This window comes from Falco biarmicus, chromosome 12 (genome assembly GCF_023638135.1).
Source record: "Falco biarmicus isolate bFalBia1 chromosome 12, bFalBia1.pri, whole genome shotgun sequence".
Taxonomy (NCBI): domain Eukaryota; kingdom Metazoa; phylum Chordata; class Aves; order Falconiformes; family Falconidae; genus Falco; species Falco biarmicus.
Window position 1 is genome coordinate 11,539,642 of NC_079299.1, and position 17,361 is coordinate 11,557,002.

General features: G+C 41.0%; 1 protein-coding gene across 1 annotated transcript; it reads right to left on the reverse strand.

Moving 5' to 3' along the window:
- Positions 1–9,098: 9,098 nt before the first annotated feature.
- Positions 9,099–17,087, reverse strand: ATF3 (activating transcription factor 3). Its single transcript, XM_056357679.1, has 4 exons — positions 16,912–17,087; positions 12,106–12,349; positions 11,093–11,200; positions 9,099–10,186 (listed from the first exon to the last, which is right to left on the reverse strand). Exons 2-4 carry the CDS (start codon positions 12,343–12,345, stop codon positions 9,989–9,991), a joined length of 546 nt encoding a protein of 181 aa, XP_056213654.1. The 5' UTR covers positions 12,346–12,349; positions 16,912–17,087; the 3' UTR covers positions 9,099–9,988.
- Positions 17,088–17,361: the final 274 nt, after the last annotated feature.

The following is a 17,361-nucleotide window of genomic DNA, read 5'->3' on the forward strand; positions in this document are numbered from 1 at the left end:
CCTGCCTGTCTGACCATCAGGATCTAATTCATTCTTTTTGATTGCACACACATTTCACAGATTCATAGAATGGTTTGGGTTGGAAGGGACCTTAATGACCATCTAGTTCCAAACCCCCTGCCATGGGCAAGGACACCTTCCACTAGATCAGGTTGCTCAAAGCCCCGTCCAACCTGGCCTTGAACACTTCCATGGAGGGTCACGGAGCTGTGCCATGGGAGCTATGTGTGTATTTAGAAGGCTTACTTAAGGAATTCACACTCAAATGGTTGTTCCATGATGACTATGTACATGGCACATGGCAGAGGCTGGGCTGTGGACGTTGAAATCTCTCTTTAAAACCACAAGGTTCTTTATCAATGCCAGCAGGTTTTTTGGTAGCATGTCTTGTCCAGTCCTTGTGACATTCACATCCTTCTTTCGTTTGCATGCACAGGAGTAGTACACTAATGCTTTACTACTTAAGGAGCAGTCTGGAATGCCAGACATAACTGGATAGCCTCTCAGCAGCTAGGACACCGATTATGTGTCTGTGAGCAGCAGAACTGGAGGCTTGGCAAAGAGAATAGGATCTTATATTACATTCAGTGTCCATGAATGTTCAGAGTGAAGGGATATGTTATGAAATAATTTAATTTTTTTCTACTTCTGCTTGTGACAGGTCAGTTTTTGAAGGGAATCCAGTTTCCAGGATATAATAATTGCATTGCTGTTTTTGAGCTAGTAGTGTCCAGAATGAGCTTCTCTGTGCTTTAGGAAATTGCCACTAAACAACTCTTCCAACAATCATGAATGGTGGTAGGGCACTGTGTAAGCAATTTGGATCATGAGACGATTAAATGCATCTTGAAATGCCTGAAACAAATAAAATGCTCCAAATGTCTTTCAATAATGGCACTGTATTTTTAGGAAGAGATAGAAAATGGTGCTTTGACCATGTTCTATGTCCTTCTTCTCTGATGCACTTATTCCTGTAAGTGGAAAGTGTCATTGTTAGTCTGGAATTTAAATATGTGCCATAGTCATTAGACTGGAGTTTCTAGGGGAGAGAAAGATGAGTAACCAAAAAAAGAGGTTAATTCAACCTGCCGTCCTACCTAGCCTCTTACCATTTCCTTTACAATCACGCAAATTTCTTATATGCTCTTTTTGTTGCACAAGTGCCACTCAGACATGGCCTTGGGTATACTGATGCCTTAGGCAAATGTAGGATTTTACCTGCTCTCTCCCATGTCCCTCTGTCTCAGAAAACACTTGTCCTTTAAGTTAGTTCTTTCTCCCAGTGAGCTTTTTGAGGATTGATACTCATCTGTCTGAAATAAATGCCTTTGGTTCCCAGATGCACCCTGGGAATGGGTGCCTGCAGCTCACAGAGCCCTAGGTTCAGCGACACAGTAAAAGGAATCTACTGTTCTTACCTCAGGGTAGAAAGGTGATGGCCTGATTGACTGCACGTGGAGGTCTCCTGTATGGAGGTGCTTGAAGTTAAGAGCTGACACTGCTCAGTAGTAATTTTCTGTCTTGTTTTAGAGATGGTGCTAGAAGTAGTTGTCATCTTGTGCTAGCTGCTTCTGCTGCTGTGGTCACAGTGTCCAGGAGGACCTGAGAAGCTAGAACTGCTTTGGAGAAAAGATAACATTCTTTTGTTCAGTATATTGTTACCTTTCTCTTATCTGTGGTTTCTGCCAAAGTGACCGATTCTGGCCTGAGCAAGATTATTATATTCCCTCTCAAATGTTTTTACAGAATTTTTGCATGTGCTGAAGAGGATTTGGACATGTCTTGCAAAAAAAGACATTAGCTCTCACACTGACTGAAATCATTACCAATCAAAGCATTTATTTTCTCAGTTACGCCCATGACACCTTTTGTAATTTAGATATTTATTTACAATATAATTATTAATTATGAGATGCCTTTGTGCTGCACAGACTTCTAGGTTTATTGCAGACCCTTACAAATCTTTTGGAATCCTAGATGTGTGGATGCCTGTTCATTTGAGTTTGTAACTGTGGTTTTCTTCAGTAAATAGCTCATAAATGAGACTATCTGTGAACTTATGTGCATGAGAGTAAGAATCCTGTGTGCATTATGTGTAGATATTTTGTTAAAATATTCTGTGTGTGTTACATACAGAACTGTGCAAGTTACTGCATATGCAGAGAAGGACAATTGTGATATCTTATTTAAAAATACTTGGTCACACAATTAGAAGATATTTCATCATTCATTTGTAAGATAGCAGAGTTGAACTTCTGCTTGCACTCTCAACAATGGCATTTCCTGCTTTTGAATACATATTTGTGCAGTTTAATATTTGCTTTAACTTCCTGTAGAATAGTTTCCCTTCTTTTTAAGGGAACCATTGTGCTGTGTGCTATAAACCAGCTTCATAACATTCTGTTCATTTGAGTAAGAACTTCTAGAAAGATGGGAAGGCTCAGTGCACAGAGGGTAGGAGGGTCAAAAATGCTTTGAAGAAACTCTGGTAACAGTAACAACAGATAAATGTAAACCAGAGTGCTTCTTGCTGCTTTTTGCTAGATGCAGAGGGGCATGGTATTACTTGAAAAGCAGATAATTTTCTCTTTGGTAGTTAATCTCTCTTCTATTAATTTTAAGTAATTTTTTTCCTTTGAACCTAATATTGGTAACCCTTCAGAATTGTCACTGTAACTGGTTTCTCTAGTCATCTTTTCCTCTGTCCGTGGATGGTTTTACTGTCAGTAGGGGAATGTCATATGGCTAAACCCAGACATCCAAAAATCCTGTTTAACAAAGACCCCACATGCATAAACAAACAAACCAGAATGTTTATTTCTAAACACAAAATGTTGTCTAATGCATTAAACTTGATCTATTTTCTCTTGGTTTCTGAACTTAGTAAACACAAGTAATATTTCTAAGGCTTTCCCTACAGTCGTGAGGAATGAGGATTCCACCCTATCACATGTTTTTCAGACCTGGGGCTTTAAGAATGTGTGATAAAACCCCAGGGATTAGCTACAAGTGTGGGAGTTACAAGCCTGGTGTGATTCAGTTTCAATGGTTGTAGTAGATCAAGAGGGGAAGTTCTCTCCATGCCAGCATCAGAGGGCTATGACTATCCAAGCCAGGAGAGAAAGGATCCCTGTTTTAGCTGATGAAAAGTAGCTGCACTCTGTTCAGCAGAGGGATTTTGTATACTCAGTTTTCCCCAACTATTTTATCTTGTTCTGGTCTCAACTCTTAACCAAGCAATTGTCAATAGATTGAGAATTTTGACTGCAGTACCTGTTTGGATGAAGTCATCCAAGGCACACATGTTCTTCCGTCACAGAAACACGTGCCTTCTGGGTGTCCAGGAAAACTCTGAGCTATTCTAGTTCTATGTGTGGTAATTCTGCATATAAAATAAATCCTTTGGAGTCAAGTAAATAGCCAAATGCTATCTTTTCCACTTACATTCCAAAATAGCCTTTAACTCTACTGTAACTTAAATTGTATTTGTTTTCCTCAGAGGATTTTTAAATCTTTTTCGGTATATTTGACCCACAGATCATTTACACCCATGGTGTCACTATTGCTGTTAAAGGCAAGAAGTGTAAAACAAATGAACAAAAAAAAATCCCAAAACACCCAAAAAACCAAACTCAAACAAAAAATCCCCCCAAAACCAACTTAAACTCCTAAATGTATTTCTGGGTTTGAGTGGAGTGCCATTTATTACAGGTGTTTTAAACAATTTTCCTTGAATGTTAGTGGTAATCACATGGCAATAAAACTTACCTTTCTGTTCAGTAGCTTTCTAGTAACTCAGCACAGTTTCGAACAAGTTTTGCAAAGACCCACAAAGACTCAGCCTTCAAAAGTAAGGGATTCTATTTTTCTTAGGATGAAAGAATGGCACCGCTAGCTTTTTAATTGGGAAACTCTGAAAAGAAAATATTTTGTAAATTATATTACAGTTCGGAAATTAAAATGGCAGATAAAATTCAATGCAAGTAAACACAAGGTAATGCATATAGGGAAAATCAGTCCTGGCATCATATATGAAATGTTGAACTTGAGTTTACCATTACTACTCAGGAGGGAGATCTGGGTGTTTATGATAGATAGTTGTACTGCAATAGACTTAATGCTTGGCAGTCATCAAAAATGCGAACCTGATTTCTGGAGTTATTGGTAAGGGGACAGTGAACGTCAAGATGCCGCTGTATTACCCCATGGCTTGACCACACTTTAAAACTGTGTGTAGTTATGGTCCCTTTATCTTAAACTACTGGAAAAGTCAGAAAGACTGGGTAACAGAAATGATCAAGGGTGTAAAATGGCTACCAAAACAAACAAACAAACAAATGATGTGACTGGGTATGCTGGAACTCTTTATCCTGCAAAAGAAACAACACAGCAAAGTATAAAATCATGTGACATGCAGAGGATGGATAGGTGTTCACTCTTCCAATTCAAGAATGAGGGGCTGTCAAGTAGGGTTATGGGGAACAGGGTCAAATGAAAACGAGCAATTTTCTTCTAAGTGCTGATAGCCCTGTGGAACTTGCTGCCAGACGTTACTGCAGATGCTGGTACTGTGAATGAGAAACTGGTCAAATACTTGAGACAAAGATCTATGGAAGGCTACTACCTAAAGAAATCATGTCAAGCTTGTGTGACTCATGAACCAAAAATAGTTGGAGTGTGGGAAAGCACCCAGAGGAAGCATACTTGCCCTGTTCTTATTCTTCCTTGCACAGCTGCTTTTGATCACTGCTGTAGAAAGAGAACTGGGCTGGGAGGACCTTTGGTCTGAACTGGTGGAGCTGTTTAGTTGGGGAATGCAGGCAGCTACTCAACAGACGTGCTGACCTGAGGAGCTGAACGATACCCGAGCTGGCTTTAAATGAGCTACCTCAGATGCCAGTAGCAGCCTGTCCTCTGGCTACACAGAGAGCTCATCCACTCAGTGGCATCAATTAGCCATTGCTGAGTTTCTTGCTGTCATCGCTGGGATGTTCCCAGTACTAAGCTTATACAAAAATATTGCTATGCTACCCTGCTATTTGCTGTGTGGGCATACCCATTGTCTAAGTGGGCATGGTGGTGCACCACTTATGTTGGCAGAATCTACAAATATGAAGTGGCTAAATTCTCAAATGCAGAAAAAAAGGATTCCAGCTTTAACTCTGTTTGTTTCTATTTTCTATTTATTCATTTCACAGGTCTGATAATTCTTCTGAGTGTCAGCTCTAGTACACTTAGCTTGGGGTCTGAAAATGATTAGAGTTGGTTGGTTTTGGGGTTTTCTTTTTTGGTTCATGCATCGCTGCCACCAACAGTAAAGATATGCAGCCAGAACTGATGCTGAATCAATAATACTCCAGTGTATTCTCTTAATTGTGATGGCTTTGAAGATCTAATAGCACTGAAAATTAGTAAATAACTATTTTTATCACTGAAGTCAGCAGTTCTGACTCAGGGTTTCCACTAGGGAAATGAACCTTAAATAACAGTATTTTTTAAAAATATAGTCACTCTTTATCTTAACTTTAAAAAGGAATGATGTCTATTATAAAAATGAAAATATTATATTGGTGTCATTACAAACTAATGAAGAATGTTACTAAGTACTTACGTCAATTAATATTCTTGCTCATTTTCATCATGTGATTCTCAGGGTCTCCAGCTGGGGGCACTGGGCAAACACAGAAACATGGCACTGGCCCGCACGAATGAGACTTGCACCTAGTCCAGTACTCTGCTGAAGGTGGGGCAGGGAATCCAACAAAAAAAGGATGTGAGATACAGTTGTCGTTCTGGATTTAGGAATTTTTAAAGATGATGCAGATTCCGTTTCCAAAACTCTTTTGCTACTAAGAAACAATTCTACCGTTGTCTTTTCATTACCCATAAATCATCCTGTTTCTTTTGCAAAACTAAGAATCAGTCATTTTAAAACCATCCCCTCACGCAATAACTTCATTTCTAATAGGCCCAGATAGAAAAGTTGTAAATTTAAATTCATTTTCATTAGACATTTCCAGCCTAGCATAAATCATTGCCTCTACCTACCTTCAATATTGCTATTTATTCATTTACATCAAGGGAAGAGCTAACAAAAAGTAGATACTCCTTTATTAATGTACAGTGTAAAGCCCAGCATGATTTAATGTCTGCATGGGCCTGTACACACACAGATTTAGCAAGACTGAAGGAGAAGATCCAATGTATTATTTTGGTCAAGGAATATCAATTATGCTATTAGAAATGTCATAGATACCAATGGTGGTTTCATGGTTTCAACTCATACCATTTAAAGAAAATATAATAAATTATTGGTTCAGGAACTCATAGCCCTAGTGTTAAGGTTCTCTAAACAGGCCAGGAAGGTGATTTATAAATTTACCAAATTAAAGTGAATTAGGTATTCAAAAGTAAAATTTGATAGCAGTTATAGGCGAATGCATGAAAGAGTGAAAATATGGATTGGGACTGCACATCTGTAAATGAATGTACTGATAAGGAAAGTAACCGTTCTACACTGCCAAGCTCATAGTAACCTAGATCTTCCTTCCAGCTGATATTTTTAACTAGGTTTTGCAATAGTCGAATGGATTTCCTGGTCCCTGGAGCTCCTGGCCTTCTATCTGACCCCTGTATTGCAAGTTATGACTGCTGCAAAGGACTGAAGCCAAAAGTTTTTGTCCACATCACCGGCTGTCAAAACACAGCAACTTCTGTCTGGGTGTATATACTTAGTTTTGGAAAGGCAGGATAGAACATTTTGTTCATCTTTCCTCATGCTCCTCCATGCACACACCCGCACACACACAGAGGAAAAAAACCCAAAGCTCTAATCATGCTATACTTTAGTATCTTCCATGTAACCATAGAAAGCAATCTATAAATATTAAAGCTTCACAGCAGCAAAAGCATTAAACCCATTAAGCAATCAGAAAGCTGAAATAACTATCAGCTTGTTGGTTGCAAGGTTAGGAAAGGTTCAGGAGTTCTAATGGCCAGTTCTTTAATCTAAGCCCTAGGCCACCAATAAGGAATTAGCCTCAAATTCACAATCAACCTTGTAATAACAAAACTGTTATTACTTTGACAAGCAGTGTACAGTAGCAATTTCACTTTATGTTTATTGTTGTAAACCTATAAAATGTGTTTGCTTTTTAATTTCTCAGTGTTGTTTTAAGAAAATGCAGTTGTTCTTGGACCTTGAAACTTAGAATGAATTAAATGACACATGAATAATATATATTAATTCTTTTTTATTAAAGTATCAAAACAAACTTGAGAATAGAAAACAAACTGCTTTTAATGCATTTTAAGGGTTCTCCTGAATAAAGTATACTTTTAGAAAACTCATGCAACATACTGTCCCTGTCTAGCTGTTTAAACACTTTTCTTGGGCACAGTCAAATGAACTCGAGTACCATCATTTCGAGAGTAGCGTGCAAGAGCACGCATGCACACACACACATACAAAAGCAGTAGAAAGCAGCTATGACTGCACATATAAAGAAATAAAAATAGATTATCTTCTGACAATAGTAGTGGTACCATATTAACATTTGGCATGCTAAGTAAATAACATCAAGCAACAAAAGCATGACGCCTGCGTCACCAGTGATATGGTTAAAAGCAACCATACAAATTCCCTAAGGGAGACACATGAATTCTGTCATTGTATTCTAGTCTCTGTGGTAACACTTTATAACAGTATAGGGGGCAAACAGTTTTGTCTGCTGGCATTTGATGCGCGAGAGGCAAAGCCAAGGTGTACAATACCAAGATGATGCCTTGGTTTTGTATTTCCACATTACAGAAGTCAAATACCAATGAACACCATTTGACAAGTTTATTGTAACGCACTTCATGTATACCTGTTGTCTGATAAACAGCTGGCCCAATTCCCTGTGGAACTTGCCCTCTAAGCCAGAGAAGTTGCAGCAGAGGCTCCATACTTTGCCTACAGAACATGAACAGAACTCTCACTGAAGTCAATGCAAGCTCTTTCTAACACAGAGAAGCATAATGGCTTCTCAGGACAGAATGAGACCAAGTATGTAACCTTTGTAATACATTCACTTTTCAGATACATGAAGTACATATCTTTTAAAACATGATACAGGACATTACAATATATCCAGACCTTAGGAAAATGTACTAAGTAGTTCTGTTGCAGAATATAACAGTCTTATAAGGATCAGGTATGATATCGGATAGACTCATCTGAGACTTGCAGGGTAAGAAGCTTATGGCTGAGGTATCTTTAAGTTGAACCTTTAGAACAAAAACACAACTTCAACACTGCGTAACTGGTGTAAAATACTGTGTACTCTAAGCTCCGTTCTTATTGTTTGCTTTGGTTAAATTGTGACATTGAACAGCTAAGACACCACTGATGGAGGTACAGAATTTTGGAAGGTATAGTGCCTGCACCCAGTCATTCAAGATGCTCAGTGCCTCATCTGTGGAAAAGATGAAGGATAAGTGTTTTCAACAGTGGTGTCTCAAATACAACTGGTGAAGTTTAGGAATATATAATATTAAACACCAAGAGATAAAAGTAAAAAGACAGCACAACACTTGTGTTTTCAGTTTTATCTTGCTCACAGTATTTATTAACTCTACTCATTAAGATATTAATGATAAATAAGGTTACTATTTTCTTTTACAAAAAATTGTAAGGATATATTTTATAGGATTAAACAATCTGAGAATTTCACAGAAACATCAGAATTTAAACACTCATAGCTCCAACTGTTTTGTCCAGCAGCTCTTTTACCAGTTCAAAAATACCTAAGGTTAGTATTTAATAAAAAATAAAACCAATTATTCACTACATCAAAACTCTTGCTTTCTTTAGAATCTAAGTAACACTTTTGATTGACTGTAGTTGCCACTCAAATGTAAAATAAAGTAGCTGCAGCCATAACTTTTCCCTCTGAATCACCTGGCAAAAGGAATTCTGACCAGGATGGAACAAGTTTTGCCAGGCTCTTACGCCTGTAAGAGCTATATGCATAAGCAGACACACTGAAGTCCATGGAACATCTTCTGTGAGTGAGGGTTAATAGCATGAATTAAGGCTTGTAGGATTAGATCCTAGATTTTTATTTTTTTTTTTTAAGTTTTCATGATCCATGAACTTGGGATTCAGTCCTGCAACTCAGGCAAAACCTGTATTGATATCCCTCCATAGTTAATTTCCTGTTTCCAGCGGGTCCAATTCACCAAGTCACCAAGTGGTGGTACAAGCTGCTCTTCAACAATTCAAGGGAAAATTGTAGTCCCCAAAGGATAGTAGGTGGGGTTCCAGCTCATAAAATACAAGCTTAGCTACATGGATATTTTGCAAGAAATATTTCTTTGTCACACCTACTAGACTCTCCAAATTCAGTCTCTGAGATGAGTCATAGAAAAAACCCACACAAGTGTTGTGGAAAAAAAAAAAAAAAAGACAAAGCTTAGTTGGAACTAAAGGCTTTTTGTGTAGTTTGTGTGTTAGGTTAGAATGCAACATTACATATCAATATATTCTGCCAGAAACCATCCTTCTGGAAACTTCAAAACTTTAAAAATACTCTCAGTCTGATTTCCCAACCAGCAACAAGGAAAAGTAGCGTCCATCCAGCACAGCTGTCTGTACCATGGTGCATCATCAGAAGTCATAGTGTTCTAGCACAAACATTGTGAGTGCAGATACTGTATACTAGCAGAGAGCTAAAACTTCTGAAGCTGTTGTCTGTAACTCCTAGGAACAGCAAGTAGACAGGTGCAAAACCTATATTTGAGGCAGAAGGCTCTTCAGTTTGGTTGAGACCACATCTTCCAAGGGAAAGAATCAATGATAACCCAAAATGACTCTTTCCATTTAAGAAAGCAATCTGCCCTTCCTAACGGCTCTTGACTAATAGAATCCTACACATTCTGTCAGATCCTCCATGGATTCTGGTAGTTGTTAAAAACACTATAAATATTCCCATGTTTGCTGTATCACTTAACCTTGTAATGTGCCTTCTTTGATCTGTTGAATAAAAAGATTCCTTTCATCTTCAGGTGTCCTTCCATTTTGTGCCCGAACTATACAAGTGGGCCTGTGAAGGTTTAGCATGTATATCAAATGCTGCTTCTCATTCTTTAGCTCTTCAATCTGGGCTTTTAATTCTGCATTGATAGTTTCCAGCTTTTCTGATTCCTAGTCAAAGGATAGACACAACTATTAGACTGAGTGCTTCAAATAGTTAATCGCAATGTTTATCTAATAGTTGCAGTCTTTTATTAGTGGGAAAGCATATGACTAGCAGAGAAAGAAATCACATGTCCTTAGTGTCCCATAAAGATGAAACTATACATTCACCAGTCAATAAGAGCCTAAACCCCAGACTGACAGTTACCTTTGCTTTTTAGAGAAGTATAATGAGAGTTGAAAAGCCCAATTCAGACTTTTATTCACTTACAATGACAAGTATCCAAAGCATTATTATTATCTTCTGCAAAATTACTCTGAACTTTTGGGGTCAAAAGTTGACCCAAAATTATCTACGTTTCTTATTAACTCCCTGAAACATCATGTCACATATCTGTAAACCCATGTTAAGCTAACAATGTAAGGACACAGCTTTTTTTTCCTGCCCCTAGATACAGGAATAAAAGACAGGCCTGCTGCTGCTGTAATACAGTTGTACATCATGGCAGAGCGGGTGCAGACCTGACTAGGGCTTTAGGACAGAGAATTCAGGGGTAAGGTACTATGCCACTCATTTCATAAAGTCGTCAGAAATCACTTGTCGGTGTTTGTAGGCTCTTGGCCTCCACAATGCCTATTATATGAAATGAGGCTTTACTTCTTTTTGTGTTCAGTACATATTCAAATTAATATTATCCCCATAGACAAGATCAGTCACTGAAACAGTAATCTTTCGCTCCTACCATGCTTTCACTTTATGCCAGTTTTAACATATAGCGTGTTCATTTTTTTTATATATAACTAATGTTTTGAAGGGTTTACAGAGTTCTGGGTGACATCTTTCTCTATTTCCTACTATGCTGTTTCAATCCTGGCAGGATGACAGATTAAGAACAATTCAAGCCAGCCACTTACTTTCTGCAAACATTCTGTTTTTTCCTTCTTTTTGTTTCGGCACTTTGCAGCAGCAATTTTGTTCCTTTCCCTTCTTCGCTTTTTTCTCTCATCCTCTTCAGGAGAAAACTATCTCATAAAAACAGATACACACAATGCATAAGACATTGTAAATATGCGACCTGATTTTGATAACTTCTGCATTTTTAAAAGCAGCATGGGTAGTGTTGTCAGTGCTCACATCACAAGTTACATAATGTTATTCTGACCTTGCTTACCATACAGTAAAATGGTAGTAACTCCATTAGAATTGTCAATAAAAACCTGACTGGAGTTTGGATGGATGTAATCCATGTGATGGCTCATTTTAGATCAATGGTACTCAAAAACTTGCCAAGTGTCTCCCCAGACTGACTCCACACCTCCATTTCCCAAGGAAGAGAAGGAGCAAGGGACATGGGGGGCAGAGTGGAGGATGCTTCATGAGGCAGTGAGAGCGCAGAGGAGTAAGGGCAGCACCAAAAAGGGGATATTAACCACTCGTTCAGGCTTTGCTTTGTTTCCTGTGGAGGCTCAGACCAAGGTGCAGCTATTTCCCTAACTTAAGCTGTTTCTCCACTTCATAAGGGAAATGTCTTTGATGGAGGCTATAATCTTAAAGTAAAAGCCTAGTGTGGACACAGTAGCCCACACGGGTCCTACTGGACTGTCCTCAGTGAAATAAAATTTCAGAAGTGACTTATTCCAAGTTCAGCCACAAGCAGGCAGGGAAACCAGATTAGCGCTTGCTCTGATCACTGGAAAACATTGTCCACAGACCATAATAAAAAATAAAATATCTAACTATAAGCCTCAATGGAAATGAGAAATACCAGAGGATTTCCCAGAAGCACTTAACAGAAAGCCAAGCAGCAGGCCTAAAGGATCAGTACAGTGGAGAGAGTTGTCTGTAGCTGACATAATTACTGGTCTTGTGATGAAACTTTATTAGAGAATTAATCATTCACACTGAAATGCTATATAAAAAGCCATACCTCTGTTTTCATGATTGATGTTTCAATTGGTCTTTCAGAAACTGTAACTGTGTCCAATGTAGAAGACATCCTGTGGGACTGACGCTTATTCTGAATGGCAAACCTCAGTTCCTCTTTCACCAGTGGGGTTAAATTTGTGAAATCATCAAACCCCAGTGACCCTGCAGGGGACAAAGTGGGAACAATTGCCGAGGCGCTGACTTCTAATGCAGATACCTGGCCTGAGTGTTGGACCATCATTTTGCTGAAAGGTAAAAAGAGATAATAATAATAATCTTTCAACAGCTTTAGAAAGGCAAATAATATCTCCTAGAGGTATATTTCATACTGTGAATACTACTGTATTTCTTGCACTGCTTCAGTTCCCATTCCCCATCTACCCCAATCTCTCACTAGAGACAAGCAGTTAAGAAATTGGTCTCTAGTAAAAACTTCTACTTCATGTTAACTTAAAGTTAGTATTTAAAAATAATAATAGTATTAGCACATCACATTTTCAATATTAAGATTCAGAAAGGCCTAGAAAAAAGTTGTGTGTATGTATGTATACTGACATTTTAAACAGACAATGTGTGGCAAATGAGAATTGAGTGAGTAGGAAGAGAAAGATAATAAGGAACAAAAATCAGAAAGCAAAGAAATATTTTATTATTTAAAGCACAAAAGGTGCTTAAGAGCATCTCCATCCTCAGAGCTATACCACCACAGATTCCATCTTCAAATGGATAGAGCATACCTTTATCTCAGCTATATTTAGGTAAAGCTCAACAAGTTCTACTAGAAGCTGAAGTCTGCTAACCAAAACAGGATCTGTCACAAAATTATCATGGTCAGTTTTACGAGGAGTTGTAGATCTGGTTACAAACTGCTGAAAACCGGTGAACAATAAGAGCTGGCAGAAAGACCGAAGTCTGTACATGCTCTGGGGCTTCAAAGCACAGGCTGAGTTGGAGGGATTGAGTCATGAAAAACGTGAAGCCATTTGTTTCATTACTTTTCTCTTGTAAAACCTGAAACTCTCTTCATGTGCCCTAAACGCAAGGTTTGAAATTCTTAAATATTTATGGTCAGATCTTCTGCTGACACAAAACAGTGTGCCTGAAGAGACTTCAGGCGAATTATGCAAATGGACACCCCACGGAGGAATCTAATTTCTAGTAGCTTTCCTAAGAAAATGAACCTGCCCAACAGTGCTCTCTACTTTCCTCTTTTTATTAATTCTTGTGAATTTTTTAGCCAATTTTTGAGGGAGAGAGGCCCCCTATGTGCTTTGTGAAAATTTCTGACCCCACTGAGGGAGAGAGAGGCAAACTCAGCAACCATCCATCCAAATATCCTGGGCAACCTAGCTAGCTGATGCACACAGCTCCACACAACACAAACCACCTCTCACTGACAAGTGAGATAAGAGATCTGGAAGAAAGCAGAGCACTTTTTGTGCATGGCTCAAGGGACAAAAGGTGCAAATCCATTAGAAAACAGATTGTATTTCTTCCGTTATTCATAAAGTGACTTGAGTTAAATTGGATTTTACCACATTGGTTTTCCAGCTTGCTTTGGTGTATAGGTTTTGGTGGTTTTTGGTAGCTGTATGGATAATTACAGTGTTATCTACTCTTGATTAGAACTGTAATAATTATAGCAAAGTCAATTATAATTAACTTAGTGCAGGTAAGCAAATAGTTGCCTCAGGGTAGCAGTGTGGGTAAGTTAAATTTCCACATGGTCAACCCAGAAGTGCACAGTTCCTTGTACACTACTTCTGTAACCCAGCAAGAAATGTTTGGGGTCATATGACTTCACAAGATGATAGATTTTGCTCAGAGATATCTAAAAATACACTGTAAATCCACATTGGTGCAAATGAGCAAGGTAAATATAAAAATTAGAGGGCAGTGAATTGCCAGTTGGTAGAAAATACCATGTCCAGCTGCAGAGTCTTCCTCAATTCTTCCTCACTCAGTCACCACCAAAGAGACGAACATTTCCCACAGTCTGGGGGTGAAATCCTGAACCCACTGAAATCAAGAGGACTTCTTCTGTTGACCTCAATGGGGCCAGGATTTCACCCATAGTTATTAAAGATGAGGAAATTATTTGGAACAATTTGTTATTCAGAAAGACCTTGGGAAATTTATGTAATTCTCTTCAGAAAGCCCCTGCTCATGAGTCACATTTAAAGTACTGATACGGTTTAATCCTATAATCTCAGAAAGCTAGCAGTTACTCTTTTCCAACAAGTAGAAACAGCCCTATAATTTCCAGCTGAAGTCCTCCCAGCATTATTTACCATTTAGCGACATTCAACCATTCAACTCATTTAAATAGGCTAATTCCAGATGACACCAAGCCCCTCACTGCTAGCAGAAATTTCAGCTGTTTTCACTGAATCAGTCTCCCTGGCTGCCAGCGATAGCTTGATTCAACAAATTCTGTATAATTCAATCAAACAAGAGTCTTAAATTAACAGCAAAACTGTTTTTCCAGCCTACAAAATAATTAATTGAGTTAATGATTTTCAAGCTCTGGTGGTTTATTCAATTATTTTTCAGTTTAGGTGAACTTTTAATTGAGGTCAGCAGCAGCACCAGAGAAAACCAAGAATGTTTGTGCCTGAGAAATTGTGTTAATTGTGGATTTCTACTAGTCTAATAAGTGTACCAACAAAACCCTACTATAATGTCTTCAGGTACTCTCACCCATCTGTCACTAATGTACAAAAGAAAAAAAAAAAAGAAAAAGAAAAGAAAAAAGTGGTAGAGTGCCCACAGGGAGGGGGAAGCACAGAGGGGGAAGTGTCCTTGACCGTAGAAACTTGCTGCTTCCCTGCCTGAACAGCTCACTGACCTTCCAGACATCCTGAAAGGCATCTCTATTTACTCAGACTTTAGGGAAGGAAGGGCCTACCAGGGGGCTGGGGCTCGTCTAAGGATTTCTGCCATGAGCAGAGTCCCATTTTGCACAGCTGTTTGCCACTGGTTTGCTTTCCTGGGGCCAGGCTTCTGGACAGTGTCTAGTAGGGTAGGCTTCCAGTCTGCCACTGGGATCGTCAGGAGTCATCATGATACAAATAACAGAAATAACCAGCCTTATGTCAATGTTACTCAGTAACCTGAATAGAATCCCTTTTCATAACAACAAGGTAGATGTTTTCCAATTTCCGGGGAACCAATCTGCTTTTGGAAACATTTTACAAGAAGGAAACCCAGATTTTGCTATTTAAAAAAAATGCAACAAATTGCCTTCCCTTTTTCCTAATTTTTGTACAAATTATACCTCTGTCTATAAACCATCAATAACACTATCTCATCTTCTCTGGGTTTGTCAAAGCTGTAGGAATAAGAATATCAGGGCTTAAAGCGTGGTTACCTCTGAGCCTTTCAGATACAATCTCTGTTTACTTTGTTAGACCATGCACATGGACCTGGGCTCCAGGCTGCTTTGAGTACTTCTGAAGTTACTGACATTGAAGGTGCTGAACATTTCCCAGACGTGCACCATAGAGGCACAGCTTGTCCCCAGTGTGAGTTAATGCTTCATTACTTTAGCCTTAGTTTTGGAGTTCTCCAAAGAGAACAGCTTTTCTATTAATGGTACCCTCCTAATTCAAGTAAATTCAAACAACTTTATTCATTTGTTCTCCCCCTACTTTTTGTTTGTTCTTTTGCTGGTGGTTCTTTCCATCTACAGTGAACTTTTACATCTCAACTGCTCATATTTTAATTTCAGGACACACTTCCCAGCTGTGCATTTTTTATTATTTAAGGGTATTCTTGTTTAATATTAAAATTGAAAGTGACTACTTTCAGTCTTTTCTTTTTTGCTTAACTGTAGATGGCTGACTGTGCCTCTTGGTTTTATTTCTTCACGTGAATTCCTTTTCCTCTGGTGCTGATGCAATAAACCCCGATAACCATTGAGGTTAATCTTAAACAGCATTAAGAGCAATTACAGTTCACAACCTCTGTGCACGCTGGTTGACCTTAAGCTTTCTGACATCCCACATCATTCCTGAACCATTTTCTGCTGCCCTCCAGCTTCTCAAACGGTGCTACTAGGAGGAAAATCGATTTCCAACAGGAAACCCGTTCTCTGAAACAAGTTTGCTGTTGTGTCACGCCTGACTCGATTAGGCAACAGTTTAGCAACCGATCTTCTTCATGTCAGGACACGGCGACAGAAAGGAAAGTGAATGTCGCTGGCTCACACCGAGAGCTCGCACTCGCGCTGTGTGGGTGTATGTATCTATAGACCTGAGATAACACCGCTGGCGGCAGCGCGGGTCACCCACCGCCTGGGCAGTCCCGCCCCAGCTGCTCAGCCCCCGCCGACCCGCCGGGGTCGCGGTGCCGCCGCGGCTCCTGCACCGCCCGGCGGGGACGCGCCGCGCTCCGGCATCCCCGCGGCCCCGGGGCCGGGCCGTCCCTCCGCCGAGGCCGCCACCGCGCGGTGCCGAGCGGCGCTGCCGGCCCGGGGAGAGCCGGGGCTCGGCGGGCTCCCTCCCGCCGCTCACATCTGGCGGCAGCCCGGGCAGGGGGTTCCCCCGGTGCGAGCGCCGGCAGGGAGCCGCCACCGGCGGGCGAGAGCTCCGGCGGAGGCTCGGCGGGGCCGAGGGCTCTCCCGGGGCTCGGGGGAGACGGCGCACCGCCGCACCCGACTTCGCTCCGGCGGCGGAACTTTTCCCGGCCGCGGCCCGCGGCACCCCCGGCGGGCATCTCCCCTCGGCGGGACAGCCTCCCGCGGGGCTCAGCCCCTCGCCCCGCCGGCACCCAGGGTCTCGGCGTCTCCCCTCCCGCTCCCACCTACCTTCCTCCCGCTGCTGCTGCTGTTGTCCCGGCCGGAGGGAAGGGGCTCCGCGCCCGTCCCGCAGCGCTGCCGTCCCGGTGGCCGTCCCCTCTCCTCCGCTGCCTCCTCCGGGAGAGCAGCTCCCGCCGCTCCCCGCTCCTCTGCCTCTCGCCTCGGTTGCATCACCCCCCTTATATAGCCGAGCAGGCAGCGCTGGTATTTACTCTGGCGGCGAGTCCCGGGCTGATGTCATGCTATTAATAGCCTCCCCGAAAGAGAGGGAGGAGGGAAGCGGAGCCCGCGGCGGTGATGCAAGGCTTCCCCGCCGGCACGGCACGGCACGGCGCGGCGCGGCACTGCACTGCTCGCTCGGCTCGGCTCGGCACGGCACGGCATGGCACGGCACGGAGCGGAGCGGACCCAGCCGTGCCGGGCGGCATCGCGGGTCCCCCCACCGAGGAGCATCCATCA